General features: G+C 51.4%; 2 protein-coding genes and 1 long non-coding RNA gene across 4 annotated transcripts; 1 reads left to right on the top strand and 2 right to left on the bottom strand.

Moving 5' to 3' along the window:
* Nucleotides 1–2,322: 2,322 nt before the first annotated feature.
* Nucleotides 2,323–7,485, bottom strand: GCC1 (GRIP and coiled-coil domain containing 1). The gene is made up of 2 exons (XM_006069714.4): nt 6,171–7,485; nt 2,323–5,097 (listed from the first exon to the last, which is right to left on the bottom strand). The coding sequence occupies exons 1-2, from the start codon at nt 7,200–7,202 to the stop codon at nt 3,802–3,804; spliced, it is 2,328 nt and encodes a 775-aa protein (XP_006069776.1). The 5' UTR covers nt 7,203–7,485; the 3' UTR covers nt 2,323–3,801.
* A 2,462-nt stretch (nt 7,486–9,947) lies between these two features.
* On the bottom strand, nt 9,948–10,896 carry LOC123334787. The gene is made up of 2 exons (XR_006552912.2): nt 10,684–10,896; nt 9,948–10,589 (listed from the first exon to the last, which is right to left on the bottom strand). It is a non-coding gene; the product is annotated as an uncharacterized LOC123334787 (long non-coding RNA).
* Nucleotides 10,897–11,021: 125 nt separating this feature from the next.
* ARF5 (ADP ribosylation factor 5) lies at nt 11,022–14,026 on the top strand. Of its 2 annotated transcripts, none has more exons than XM_025291472.3 (6): nt 11,022–11,236; nt 11,767–11,847; nt 12,177–12,286; nt 12,761–12,875; nt 13,312–13,437; nt 13,541–14,026. In XM_025291472.3, the coding sequence occupies exons 1-6, from the start codon at nt 11,170–11,172 to the stop codon at nt 13,822–13,824; spliced, it is 783 nt and encodes a 260-aa protein (XP_025147257.1). In that variant the 5' UTR covers nt 11,022–11,169; the 3' UTR covers nt 13,825–14,026. The 2 variants fall into 2 exon arrangements, with proteins under 2 accessions (XP_025147257.1, XP_006069779.2); XM_006069717.4 differs by having other exon boundaries at nt 11,028–11,236; nt 12,761–12,832; nt 13,541–13,843.
* The last annotated feature ends 687 nt before the right edge of the window (nt 14,027–14,713 follow it).

The raw sequence follows: 14,713 nt of genomic DNA on the forward strand, positions 1-14,713 counted from the left end.
TAAATTAGCAGTTTGGGATTAACAGATACAAACTGCTATATATCAAACAACAAAGTCCTACTGTATATCACAGGGAACTATATTCAAGAGATTCAGTATCTTATAGTAAACTATATGGAAAATATTCTGAAAAAGAATATAAAGAATCTGCCTGTAATGCAGGAGACTTTGGTTCAATTCCTGGGTCAGGAAGATATGCTGGAGAAGGGATAGGCTACCCACTCCCATATTTTTGGGCTTCTCTTGTGGCTCAGCTGGTAAAGAATCCATCCACAATGTGCGAGACCTGGGTTCAATCCCTGGGTTGGGAAGATCCCCTGGAGAAGTGAACGGCTACCCACTCCAGTATTCTGGCCTGGAGAATTTCATGGACTGTATAGTCCATGGGGTCGCAAAGAGTCAGACACGACTAAGTGACTTTCACTCACTCGTATTATATAATAAAAGAATATATGTAATACACACATGAAATACATGTATGTATATGTATGAATCGCTGTGCTGTATATCAGACACTAACACAACGTTGTACTATACTTCAATTAAAACAAAAAGAATGATCCCAGTTCTAAAGTTAGCAGTCATCTAGAAGCAAGGGGACAGAACACCTTCAAGGTTCCTATGAAGAAGCACCATTGCCTGTTTAGCATTATTAGTGTAGAAACTTTGGCTGCAACTTACAGCTGGAGACTCTCTCTCTATTTGAACCAGCACAGTTCAGCCAAGAGATCAGTCTCTCCATCACTAGTTATCACCCACGGAGACAGGCCTTGACCCTCCTAAGTCCTAAGAAGACAGGCATACCCAAGTTAAGCAGGCTTAGGGGTTCATCAGACCTGGTTCAGACATCAACTAGTTACATGATCCAGGGCAAATTTAACCTCTTGGCCTTTGTTTCCTCATCTGTGAAATGGGGAATGATAACATCTGTGAGGACTAAATGGATGATGGATGTAAGTGGCCCAACATGGTGCTTGCACTCTTGAGAGTGCCAGAAAGAACCCTGCAGTAGCAGCTTCACAAGACAAGCTGTGCACCTCAGCACTCTGGGTAACAGATGGGAAATTCCAACATGCAGGGCACAATTATACAGATGTTTATGCCTCAGATCGGAGATGCTCAACAGGGTGGCCTGCGGGAAGGAATGCAGAAAGCTCACAGTTATCAACCTGCCTTCTTATCCTTTTCTCCCTCCATCTCTTCTTCTTCGCAGCAATCTTCCTGATTTGCAAAGTAGTAAGTATGGCTCAGTCTCATTACCTTATCAACATACCCCATGCACTATTTGAAATTCTAGGACCAGGGCCCAAAGAAAATTTATTTCTCTTTGTTGTCTGATCTAAATTCTCTCTCTTTCCTTAGAGTATCTAGCACAGAGAAAGCTAGTCAAATAACTGGAAAACTTATTTTGGAGAAAGGGGAGGGAAGACAAGGAATTTATCTTCTTAAGGGTAGGGAGGGACCAAGTCTTCTTCCTTTCATTTGGGAGCATCTGCAGCCTTACATGGGAGAAGGCAATGGCACCCCACTCCAGTACTTTGCCTGGAAAATCCCATGGATGGAGGAGCCTGGTAGGCTGCAGTCCATGGGGTCGCTAAGAGTCGGACACGACTGAGCGACTTCACTTTCACTTTTCACTTTCATGCATTGGAGAAGGAAATGGCAACCCATTCCAGTGTTCTTGCCTGAAGAATCCCAGGGACGGGGGAGCCTGGTGGGAGGCCGTCTATGGGGTCACACAGAGTCGGACACGACTGAAGTGACTTAGCAGCAGCAGCAGCCGCCTTACATATACCAATGCTTAAAGTTATTAATCAGACACTGACTTGCCTCTTAGCTTGTTTAATATCTCCTCAGAATTCAAAAGCACAGAATCATTAGTCCTAGGAAAGCAACCGTGACTATGGATCTTTCTATTCCATTCAAACCACCTGGAAATAACATCATATCCTATAGGAACTTAGGATATATCCTGAGAAACTTTTCCAGGGTATCATGAATACTGACTTGGAAATATAATAAAACATTCAGAAGCACATTACTTTCAAAGTTTAAAGCAGAAATTATGGAGGTTTAGAGCCCACCCATGAGAAGGTTTTTTCCAGTGTAACAGCCTACACACAAACACATATACACAATTCCAGGCCAAAATATTTGGTTTGTAACTGAGGCAGTTAAAGTACTAAGGTATTCCTCCCTAGATTTAAGTTTGTTGATTAATATATGAAGTATTTCTTACCTCCTTTTCGCTTACCACTTACATTCACACTTGTCCAGACATATACATACATGTATATACACACCATTAGGGAAGCAAACAGGTCAAATTGATCAAGTTTAATGATTCTGTGGTTATCGTTATCATCACTTGAACACATCACTTCTGTTCCATTAAGTCTGTTCACTGTAGATAGTCCGGATCACCTAGCCTCCCAATCAGATTATTTAATCACCCCCAAACCCTCACAACACAGATCACTATGATGAAGAACAGAAAGATACATATTAGTCTGTGGCAGAGCACCCGTCTTTAGGATCCAAAGATCTCTACAACCAGCAAGAGCAGATGGGGGAAAGCAAAGAATAAGGAAATGATACTGTTTGAATCCAACTTTTCTGAGTCCCTCCATTAGTAGTAACACGGTTGAGGAAGATGAGTTTTATGGACTGAAACACTATGACCTCCCTAAGTGAGGGCAAAGGACCCTGATGACAGTAATGCACAAACATTCTGGCTGTAGGGACGCAGAGGTTTAGCCAGGAGGCTATCCGTAGTGTAGCAAGTACCCCAGCCCTATTCGGCTGAATTTCTACCACTTTCTTGTGAGGGTCACAGCATCCTTCTGGAATCCTCTGTAACACAACTAGTTGGGGGGGTGGGGGATGCAAACCCCAGAGCTAATTCTTTGTATCCAGGCAGGATCAGAGCTTCCTGATCAGACACCTCTCTAAGAAGGTAGATTTTTTTTCTTAATGGGAGTTCAATATTGAGGGATAGACAGCAAACTCACTCACTCACATCTCAAGCCAACTCTGTACAGCAGGTTAAGGCAGTGAGGGACAAGTGTGAGAGGTCTAGAAGCCTATCCAGGCCAAAAGCAGGTCACTAAGAAATCCCTAAGAACCAACTGGTGTGCAGCTTTCTCCAGGATGGTCACAGTGGTGTGGTTTGTCCAGACAAACCACAGGAATTAGGTCGTGCCCTGCCCTAAGTATTTCAAGTTTCCCAGTTCCACGATGAACTCCCCAAGTTCACTATCCCTGGGCCCTTTGGACTAGAGGACAATCTGTCACTATTTCAAACTTCCTGGTCCCTCTCCCGCCTGCATTTATGTCCCCAGAGAATTGGGGCAGCAGTTGGCCAGACTCAAGATTGTGATGAAATGGAGTAAATAGTGGGTCCTTGTGTGTGTTTAGAAATTAACTGAACTCTCTTTGGAGTCATGGGTACTCCTAGCTCTGCACTAGGAGTAGGATATTAAAACCAAAAAAAAAAAAACCTTATTTTAAAAGACACTCACTTTCCCAACTTTTGCACCTCTCAATCCTAACCTCTCCCCACTCCTCCCTTCATGCACAGGCCATCAGAAGATGCTGTCCCAACACTTTCAGTATCTCTGGGGCCCAAGGATAAAATGGCATTAAAGGCATTTGACAGAAGATCCCATCCCACACTGAGGATTCCTCCCAGGTCAACACAGTGAAGAAACAAGACGGTGACATAAGAGAAGAGGTGGGAGAAACCAGAGCCTGTCCCTTTCTCACAGAAGAGGCACAGAAATCGGAGGAGTGAAAATGGCATCATCTCTTGCCAGAGGGCCACCAACCACCACCAACTGGGAGCCGCATGATCGCTTGCTTCTCCTCTGGACTGAAGTGCAAGATGGTCAGGATGGCAGTGAGCGTCTGCTGGCGGCCCAGGGTGTCCGGCAAGGTCAGGAAGCGGTAGATGATGTTCTTGAGGTACTCCAGGTTGGCCCCCTCCCGGCTCTGGTCCCGGCTGTGTTTCGCGATGTGGCTCTGCAGGGCTCCCACCTCCTCCCGATGCCGCTCCCCCTCCTCCAGCAACCGGTCCCGCAGCCGATGCACTTCCACCTCCAGCCGGTGCTTCTGCTTCCTCAGCGACGTGATCTCCACCTCCTTGCGGGCCAGCTGCTCGGCATACAGGAAGAAAGTGGGCTCGCTGACCGCGGCGAGTTGCAGGGCTTGGGTCAGGCTGTCCGGGGGGGAGGTGTCGGCCTGGTCCCTGGGGCCTGCGCCGCCCACGGGGCTTCTGCGCCCCGGCAGCCCGGAAGACAAGGCCACGGACCGCAGCTGCTCCAGCTCCAGGTCCTTCTCGGCCAGCACAGCTAGCGCCCGGTCCCGCTGCTTGTGTAGCTCCTCCTCCAGCTTCAGTGTGCGGTCCCGGAAGTCCAGCTGGCTCCGCTCCAGCTCCTGCCGGTGGCCATGCTGCAGCCGGGCCAGCTCCTGCTTCCAGCCCTCGGCCTCCTGCTGATGCTGGCGCTCCAGCTCCTCGCAGGACAGCCGCAGCGAGATGTACTTCTCCTTCAGCTCGGCCAGCTGCTCCCGGGCTTCCTCCAGCTCCTTGCCCAGGTTCCCGTCTTTGACGTTCTTGCTCTTGAGGACCACCTGGGCCCGCATCTTGTACCTCTCAAATTCCTCCTTCAGCTGTTTCAGCTCCTGCTGGTAGTAGAGCGCCGTGGCCTTCTCCCCATCAGCAGCCTCGGAGCTGGGTGTTATCTCCAGGTCGCAGAGCTTCTCCACGTCCAGGGTCACCTGGCTCTTCCTGGCCGCCACCTGCAGCAGCCTCTTCAGCTTCTCCATCTTGTCCTTCAGGACATTGACATCCAGACTGGACTCCTCTCCATGGCTGTCCAGAGGGGACCGGCTGGAGGCCGCTAGCGCCAGGGTTTTGTTCTCCAGGTCCAGCTGCAGAATGCGCTCCTTCAGCTTCTGGATGGCCAGCTGGTCCTTCTGCTTGGCCTTCTCGTAGGTGCCCAGCAATTCCGACACCTGGGATATTTGATTCTCCAGGGCCGCCACCCTCTGCTCTTCCAACTGCGACTGCTGGCGCAGCTGATCCTCAGCGACGGCTGTCTGAAAAAACAAGGGAACAGGTGGAGATGCATCCAGAAAAGCCAGAGGGTCAGAGGGTCAACTTTAAGAAAGCAAGAGAGGGAGGACAAAAAGGTTATGGGATGCGGGTGGCCTGGCAAAAAATGGGAACTGGGAAGCTTTCTGAGTTTGGGAGCTAACCCAAGCTCCTGTAACCTGCTCTCAGACACACATTATACCCAATGATATTAAGACTCTTTGGAGATCTGCTACTGTTCTGCTTTGGCATTTCTACTCTCTCCACCCATACACCAAGCTCACGTGTAAGTGTGCTCTTCACCGTATTACATTCTTTTCCTCTTCCAACATTCCTGGAAGTTCAGAATTGACTTGGATCTCTCCCCACACTGAAAGGAGGCACTGGAAAATAGCCTATCTTTCCAGACAAGGCAAATATTGACTGCAAGCAATAGAAGAGGTGATTTCTTCTGTGAAAATTCCCTTTGTCCCCTCCAGCCACCCTACCAACAGGCATCCACTGCTACCCATAGATAGGCATATTGCTATAAGCACCCACTCCACCTTTCACTGCACAGCCGCTGCTACACTGCTTCACAGAGCACAGCTGGGAAGATGCCATGCCCCAAGGCTCAGATCTGTCTGGTTCCAACTTCAGACTACACTCAGAAACTCCACATCCTGTTGGAAGCACTCTGTGGATACTATCAACACCACACAGAAAAGGATTTCTCAGGACCCACAAGTGAAACTTTTTGAAGACCATAAAAAAATCAGCAGTGCAGGCACTTAGTTCTAACTGTCAAAGGAGAAAAAAAACCCTAATATTTCCCCATGTGTTACAAGTGTGTGTTGACTCGTGTCTGACTCTTTACTTCCTTATGGACTGTAGCCTACCAGGCTCCTCTATGTGGTTTTCCAGGCAAGAATACTGGAGTGGGTTGCAACTTCCTACTCCAGGGGATCTTCCTGACCCAGGGATCAAACCCATATCTCCAGAATCTCTTCCATTGGCAGGTGGATTCTTTACCACTGAGCCACCTGAGAAGCCACTTTAAGTTAAATGACTCACATTTGAAAGAGATGAAGATAATTACCTTCCTCATTTCCTGCTGCAACTGAGCCTGGAAATGGCTCTTAAGGCAGGCAGCCTCTTCTTGAAGCTCCTTCAGCCGGGGGTCAGGCTGATTCTTCTCATCTCGAAGAGCCTGAAGCTCACCTTTCAGCTCTTCCACCTCACGGGTTAGCTGCTTGGTCTGTAGTTCAAACCCTTCCATCTGACCGGCTGCATAGGCCCGCCCGGCCAGAGCTTCCCGGGTCTCTTCCAACCGAATCTCCAAGTCCTGGCGCTGGGCCCTCTCCTCCTGTAGCAGCTTCTGGAGCTCACGCAGCATCAAGGCATGGTCACTCTGCTCTTGGGCCCGATCGTGTTGCTGCGTGATAAGCCGGGCTTTGGTTTCTGCTATCTGTTCCTGCAGCCCCTTCAGCTCTCCCTCCAGCCGGCCCCTCTCCTCCTCTGCTTTCTTACTGGCATCCTCTAAGTCCTGCTTCATCTTCTTTTTGTCCACCAGGTAAGAAGCTTCCATGCGGGACTTCTCCTGGGTGACCGTAGCCAAAGAGCTGGTCAAAGTAGCCAACTGAGTCTTCAGCTGGTGCAGTCGTTTGTCCACCTCCCCACCCCCAGATGGTCCGTCCCCACTACTACAGCTAACGCCACTCTCTGACCCGCTGGCCTCTTCCAACTTTGGAGGTGGTGGTCCACGGGCCAGTCTGTCATCTTCTATCCCGAACTCACCCTTGGTGCTGGTGAGACTGGCCGCAGTATCCAGGCTGGCGGCGGTCCCTGTGCTATCCTCGCTGTGAGTGGAGCATCGGTCATCCACAGAGTCAGGAAAGGTGAGGCCTTGAGGCTGCACACCTGCGAGGCCCACATCCGCCTCGTGGGATACGGACAGTACCTTAATGCTGGCCTCCAGCGCCTCTTTCTCCTTCAGCAGACTTTTATAGGCACGGACTACATCCTTGAGACGTGTCTGGTACTGGAGGAGCTGCTTCTTCTGAGTCTCAATGATCTCCAGCAGGTCCTTCTTGCTTGGGCCGCCCCCGAAATTCATTACAAACTTCTCCATGAGGGTTCAGGACGGGTTGCTCCAGGCCAGGGTTGGGACAGCCTGGGAGAGCGTCACGAAGATGCTAGCGGGGGTGGTATGCGACGGGGAGATAGCTGTCCCCCTCCGCCACACATCCGCTCCAAACAGCTGTTTGAGACCGGATGCAGGGCGGCGGGGCAGCCCGGCAGAAATGCTTGCCAGGTCCCAGGCAGGAGGGCGGGGGCGGGTCCTATCCTAGAGGCGGGGCGACGCTGGCACGAGAAGAGCACACTGCCAGGGCTCGCCCGCACTGCCCCAGAAGCCGCTCCGCGTTCCCCGCTCACCCAGCCACAGAAGCACCAGCCGGCCCCCGGCGCACGACAGACCAAAGGTTTAAGATGAGCGTAGATCCATCCCGACTTCCTAGCTCTAGCGGCTGGACAACGGCGCTTCCGGGTCTGCTGGAAGTGACGAGAGCGCGACGTATGGGGCCCCGCCCCCAGGGCGGGGCTACCTCAGCTGGCCGGTGGGAGGAGAACCCAGCAGGGCTGAGAACTGGTCACTCTCCAGCCGAGCGTTGGTTGCACTCCACCACAGCAGAGCAAGCAGAGTCGAGTACACCGGAGTCATGTTGGTTTGGTGAAGGCGCCGGATCTTGCTCTAGCGCTAAGATCAGCGAGGGACGGGGGCGACATCGCAATGAGTCCTTACCAAAGACTCGGGTGAACGATGGGGCCCCACTGTTTGGGTGCTCAGTACCGTTGTCCTTAAAGAGCAACAGTTAAGACTACCATTTAGACCACAAAGATGACAACCCTTTCTAGGACAGTATTTGACATCTAGACGGTGTATAATATAATCATTATTACATCTTTCCTGAGTTCTGCTGGGTTCATTTAACAAATATATAAAAATAAATATATATAGGCATCATGTCCATTCTAAGTGCCACCTATATTTCAGAAGCTTCACAGGAGTTTTGCTATTTAGTCTTTATAATTATTCTGCTGAGCATCATTAGCACTCTTTTACAGATAGTGCAACATGAGGCACAGAGAAGTAATACACCAAGGTCACACAGCCTTGCGTTTAGAATCCCATGTAGATCAGTCTGATTCTCAACATACCAAGTGCTATGCCAGGTGATAACCAGGAAGGGACAAGTTCCTACCCTCAAGGAGCCCACATCTAGAGAAGCAGCAACCATGCAAACACAAGTATATTCAAAGTGATACAGAAGTTAAGAGGAGGGAGCCCTGTCTAAGGGAGATAGCGCAGGCTCTCAGGGGAAATGCATTGGAATTTGAAGGGTAAGTACTGATTGTCCATCTAACTGGAAATGAGGGGAACAACATTCTAGGCAGAGGGAAAACTTGCAAGGACTCTGGAGCATCAGAGAGTTTGTCTCACCTGGGAAGCATTGAGAATCATTTCAAGGCAATAGCTTAGGGTATGCAAAGGAGGTGGCAATAGATACTGCTGACACAATAGATGAGCACCCAAATTAATTTATTTGGATTTTACCTTTGGTTATAAGGCACTAAAGGATTTCTATCACAAGAGTGGCATCAAGTCTTGTATGACAAGGTGGAGATACCAAAGTGCAGAAGACCATTTTCAGTCATGGGGATCAGATGATAGTGAAGTAGAGCAATGATAATAGGGATGTAAAGAGGCTAATTAAAAAGAATGAAATAATGCCATTTGCAGCAACATGGATGGACCCAGAGTGTCATACTAAGTGAAGAGAAGGAGAAATATCGTATGGCATCCCTTATATGTGGAATCTAAAAAGAAATGATACAAATGAACTTCCTTACAAAATGGAAAACGACTCACAGACTTAGAGAAGGAACTTATAGTTGCCCAGAGGGGTAGGGATAGTTAGGGAGTTCGGAATGGACATGTACACACGGCTGCTGCTGCTGTTGCTGTTTAGTCACTGAGTTGTGACTGACTCTTTGCAACCTGATGGACTGTAGCCCACCAGTTTCCTCTGTCAAAGGGATTTCCCGGACAAGAATCCTGGAGTGGGTTGCTATTTCCTTCTCTAGAGGATCTTCCTGACCCAGGGGTCGAACTCCAGTCTCCTGCTTGGCAGGCATTCTTTACTAGTAAGCCACCTGGGAAGTCCCTGTATTTAAAATGGATAACCAACAAGGACCTACTGTATAGCACATGGAACTCTGTTCAACATTATGTGGCGGCCTGTATGGGAGAGGGGTTGCGGGGAGAATGGTTCCGTGTATATGTATGGCTGAGTCCCTTCACTGTTCACCAGAAACTATCACAACACCGTTAAACGGCTATACCCCAACATAAAAGGTCAAAACATAAAGACGTTAGGACAGAGGAAAAAAAGGCTAATTGAAAGAGCTAACGATAACTTGATCACCACTAGTTGTGTTATTATATTCGAACTCTTTTAAACGTGCTCTTCAATCTTGTAAAAACCTTCTTAGGAATGTAAGCCTCTGAGGAATAGGAGTCATGTATTCACTCATACTTGATGCCCAAAATCTGTTTTATTTACAGAAAGTCTTTTGAAACCCAGTTTCTTGGTAGCCCAGATAACATCCAGCTGCATCATACAAAACATTCAGATACATTATCATTTTAATATCATTTTAATCTTCACCATAACCTCATGAGACAATTAGGACAGATATCAGTCTCCTTTTGTAGATGAGAAAATGATAGGTTTTATTGTTGAAATTAAGCCCTAAAAAAAAGGGGGGGGGCAGAACTGGTATTTGAAATGAGGCCTGGAACAATGGCACCTAATGGGTACTCAATAGATACTTATTTAATACGGGAAGGAAGGAACAAACGTTCTCTGATTCCCAGCTCACCTCACCGAGTCCACTGCACAATTGATCCTAGAAGCCCGCTGAGAATCCAGAATAGGCAAAACGCCTGTCCTTGCTCCACTGAGCAACCAGTTAGTCCATTCAACCAAGCCAGCATTTGTTTTATATGTATTGGGTGCGGCATTGACCCAGTCTCTGTCATAAGAGAAATTTAAATTAATTCCCATCTTGCAATTTCCCCCTTTGATGCTAAGATCAGTGGGGAAATAACTGGTGAAGCTCTTTGGCAAAAGCCTCCTCACAGGAGAGCTGTGCATCAAAAATCCTGGTCCCCAGGTCTGTGGCAGTGAGGAAGGAACTTCAGAAAGGTCGCCCGGTGCGACCTGAAAGGCGTTATCGCCAGGGCCTTCTAGGAGAAGGCAGAGTTCTGCAGTATACAGGAGTAGGGTCTACGCTGACCAAAACTGGGGATCTTCACTGGTTCTGCTGATTGCGGATCTCTGAAACTAGAGTATTAAGGAACCATGAAGCACCTCTTCCTCCACCTGTGGCGTACTCCTCTCGAGAGTCTACGGTCACTGAACCACCTGCTACGTTCCAAGTCCCTCGCTGGGAGCTGAGAGGACAAAAGGAAAGAGGAAGACATTTGCACGGAATTTCCGTCCCCCTCCCCCGGGGGGGTGATGCACACAGTCGAGACTGCTGGTTACCAAGAGCTAAACCGGAGCCCAGTGTGTGTTGGACGCAACAAACCAAAGCACGGCTACCGGCCATTGAAGATGGGGGTGGAGGGCCGTTACGGAGCGTCGTAGGCTTTTCTCGGCTTCGCTCGGGTTGCTGGTTCAGCTCCAAGGGCCTGACTGGCGTGCTAGAAGCCTGGGGAGACGCCAGGCCCTTTCCATCTTTGAAACTGGCGCGCTAAGCGTAGACGTGGTGAAGACTCGCTCAGCTTCAGTCTTCCGGAGCCAGGGCCTGGAGGCGGGGCGGAGGAGGGGCGGAGGGGCGGGGCTAATGGCTGGGGGCGGGGTCAGAGCGGGGGCCGGCCCGAGGTGACGTAGGGCGGGCCGAGACGCGCGGAGGCGGCGGCGGTACCTCCTCCTGCTGCTGCTGCTGCTGCTGCGCCCCATCCCCCAGCGGCCGGCCGGTTCCAGCCCGCACCCCGCGTCGGTGCCCGCGCCCCCTCCCCCGGCCCCGCCATGGGCCTCACCGTGTCCGCGCTCTTTTCGCGGATCTTCGGGAAGAAGCAGATGCGGATCCTCATGGGTGAGGCAGACCAAGCTCGCGGCCCGGACGCGAGCGCCGGCCCCTGCGCAGCCCTGCCGCCCCCGCGTCCCTCCAGCCCCCGCTCACCCGTGTCTCCGACCCCGAGTCACCCACGTCCTAACCCCCCGGGGGGCACTAGTCTCGGGTGGATCGTGGTCTGCAGCACCGCCTCCGGGGCCTGACACCCGGAGCTGCGGGCCTGGGTGGGGTGAAGCTCCTTACGCCCCAGCCCGGCTGGTTAGAAGGGAGGATTCCCCGCCCTTGGAGACGACTTTTAAAAGGAGCGCTCGGCGTTTCTCTTGCACCTCTTTCCCCTCAGTCCTCCGCCGCCCCTCGCCCACTCTGGGGGCAGGAGTTGGCGCTCCCCACCCCGACAGCCCTCAAGGCCCCGAAGGTAGATAACACCGCGCACCTGGAGGCGCCCGGGCTCTCCGCCCCCGTCAGCATCGGTTTCTTGGCCTCTCCTCTTCCCTGGGCTCTAGGGGGCTCCCTCGCTCTCATCTCCATCCCTGTGCCCCTCTCCGTTGCAGTTGGCTTGGATGCGGCTGGAAAGACCACAATCCTGTACAAACTGAAGTTGGGGGAGATTGTCACCACCATTCCCACCATAGGTGAGTTCGGAGGCGAGGCCGGGAGGAGCGGGAGCGCGGCGGCGTCCCTTCCGAGGATCTGCTGCGTATTCTGCCCCAGGCCTTTATCTGCGGGGAACTGACCCTGACATTGAATCCTGCTACCTGAGAAGTGGATCAGGGTATCTCTATGTGCGGGATGGATGTGACCTAGCGCCGCCCGGCCTGTGGACTCTCGGGCCTCTTGGGGTTCTTTTCCCTAGGGCCTCAATCGTTGCCTTCTGGTTTTGTGTCCCTCCTGAATCCACTTAGTGTTAATGAGTTCCTTCCTTTCAGGACTTTTGCCTCATATGTTGTACAATTATCTGCAGGCTTCAATGTGGAAACAGTGGAATACAAGAACATCTGTTTCACAGTCTGGGACGTGGGAGGCCAGGACAAGATTCGGCCTCTATGGCGGCACTACTTCCAGAACACTCAGGTTGGGGCTACCCCACCCCCAGGGGAAGAGGTGTTAGGGTTAGGAAGGCTGACGTGTTGGCCCTGAGCCAGGGAAAAACCCTTACAGCCTCTCATCCTCATTTGTAGGCGAGCCTCTCCTCATCCTTCAGATTGCCCTTATACTTCTGAGACTTAGCCAGCCACCTTCCGCTTCTCCTTAGAAGCAGAGTTCTGAATCCAAGCTGCCTGATTTAGGTCTCATCACATGTCTTTCCCTGTTGCCTTGCACTTCTTTTTGCTAGACCGCTTGCCTGAGGGCAGAGGCTGCATCCGTTGCAGGATGTCTCCAGTTTGTGCTAGGATATCTGCAGATTGTTACGGAATGAGCAGGCTTACTAGATGAGCAGGCTTTAGACACAAATAAAGACGGCCGAAAAGCAAAGGGTCCAGAGGAGGCTGTGTGTGTCCCAGACTTGGGAGATAGCTCCTCCTCCCTGTCTTCCTTTGCACCCAGGGCCTCATCTTTGTGGTGGATAGTAATGATCGAGAGCGGGTCCAAGAATCTGCTGACGAACTCCAGAAGATGGTGAGCACCCAGAGCCCTGGGGAAGAGAAGTCTTTGTGCCAATGTGAGAGTCAGAAGGTGCCTCACGGGCTGCGAACGTACCTCTCTTTGTGGGCACAGTCACTAGAAGTAATCATCCTGTTTTGAATCGCAGTCAGGTGGAAAGTATAAGACTGACTTTTCCCTTGAATTTTCTCTCCTGTCTTCACAGCTGAGTCTGAGAAGTTAAGTGGGGAGGGGGGAGTTATACCAGGTGGAGGGAAACATCCTCCTACTTTCTTGTTTTGCCATTTGGAAATGTCATCTTGACTAGGGCAAGTAGTCTAATTTGAAAAAGACCCTTGCAGGACTTAAGGCCAACATGGCCTTAAGCAGTTGGTAACTCTCTGTCTTGTGTTCAGTAGATGACACAGTATTCTGTTTTTCCCACAAATATGCTAGAAGGTGGGAGGGGGCTCCCTGCACAGCTGCGTTCCACCCACCCTGTTCACCTCCCCCAGCTGCAGGAGGACGAACTGCGGGATGCGGTGCTGCTGGTGTTTGCCAACAAGCAGGACATGCCCAACGCCATGCCTGTGAGCGAGCTGACCGACAAGCTGGGGCTACAGCACTTGCGAAGCCGCACGGTAAGGGCCCGCCTGGCCCCAGGAAACCCCAGGCCTGGCAGGAAACAAAGGCATCTCCTTTTTTTCCCCTGCTGCTGACCTCTTTCTTTCCCCCTCCCCACAGTGGTACGTCCAGGCCACCTGTGCCACTCAGGGCACAGGCTTGTACGACGGGCTGGACTGGCTGTCCCACGAGCTGTCAAAGCGCTAGCCAACCAGGGGCCGGCCCCTGCTGCCCAGAAGCTCCCGCGTGCATCATCCCGGGAGGACCAGACTCCCGGACTCCTCAGGCAGTGCCCTTCCCTCCCAGCTCCTCCTCCCCCGCAGACACAGGCCACTGCTCCTGCCTGCATGTTCTCTCTCTTTTGGGAGCCTGGAGCCTCGCTCTCTGGGCATGGAGGGATCTGATCTCCTGCCCGCTGGGACCTGTGGAAAGGGGTTTCCAGGGCCAAGGCCCCTTCTTCCAGAAGAGGAGCAGGGATCTGGGTTTAGTTTTTTTTCTTCCATTTCGGGTGTACCCTTTGGGCCAGGTGGGGAGGGGAGGTGAGGGCTCCGGGTGGTGCTATGATGTGGCACTGGATATTGAGTAATAAATTTGCTGTGGTTTGTACTCCGTGTTGTTTGTAGACTACAAGGGGGGGGGCTGGGTTACTGGCTGCAAAGATAATATGGTCGTTGCGGAGGCAGGGGTCAAAGCTGTTAGGGCTTCCCTGGTGGCTCAGTGGTAAAGAATCCACCTGCCAATGCAGGAGACACAGGTTCAATCCCTGGGTCGGGAAGATCCCCTGGAGGGAGGACATGGCAACCCACTCCAGTTTTCTTGCCTGTGAAATCCCATGGACAGAGGAGTCTGGCAGGCTGCAGGCCATGGGGTCTCAAGAGTTGGACACCACTGAGAGACTAAACGACAGTAGCAAAGCGGCTAAGGCTGCCAAGCCAACCCCTTACCCCAAGCACACACACTCAACCTTACCCTCATATAGCTCAGCTTCTCCCTCCTTACTCTCAAGACTAGAAGTATTTAGGGCCCCCAGTGGAGGAAATTCCATTCCTTCCCCAATTCCAAGGGGCCTTTGCTGTGCATAGCAGGCTCTACCTTCATGGGTTCGTAAACCACCTGACTCCCATTTCCCATCCACCTCCCAGCTACTTAGAGCAGTGGTTCTTAATGACTATGCACACTGAAACTTGAGGTAGGGGGAATATTAAGAATAAGGGCCCTGAGGCACACTTCTGAAAATGATTCTTCGGGACTGGTCTGAGACCCAAAAATCTGCATCTCTAAAACTAACCAGGT

Source organism: Bubalus bubalis, chromosome 8 (genome assembly GCF_019923935.1).
Source record: "Bubalus bubalis isolate 160015118507 breed Murrah chromosome 8, NDDB_SH_1, whole genome shotgun sequence".
Lineage (NCBI taxonomy): Eukaryota > Metazoa > Chordata > Mammalia > Artiodactyla > Bovidae > Bubalus > Bubalus bubalis.

Excerpts from the sequence above, each read along its gene's own strand:
- GCC1 (XM_006069714.4), bottom strand. The coding sequence starts at position 7,202 with ATGGAGAAGTTTGTAATGAATTTCGGGGGCGGCCCAAGCAAGAAGGAC. Across the intron at positions 5,098-6,170 it reads TGCAGCAGGAAATGAGGAAG|ACAGCCGTCGCTGAGGATCA; the intron begins GTAATTATCTTC and ends TTGTTTTTTCAG.
- ARF5 (XM_025291472.3), top strand. The coding sequence starts at position 11,170 with ATGGGCCTCACCGTGTCCGCGCTCTTTTCGCGGATCTTCGGGAAGAAG. Across the intron at positions 11,848-12,176 it reads CACCACCATTCCCACCATAG|GCTTCAATGTGGAAACAGTG; the intron begins GTGAGTTCGGAG and ends AATTATCTGCAG. Across the intron at positions 13,438-13,540 it reads AGCACTTGCGAAGCCGCACG|TGGTACGTCCAGGCCACCTG; the intron begins GTAAGGGCCCGC and ends CCCTCCCCACAG.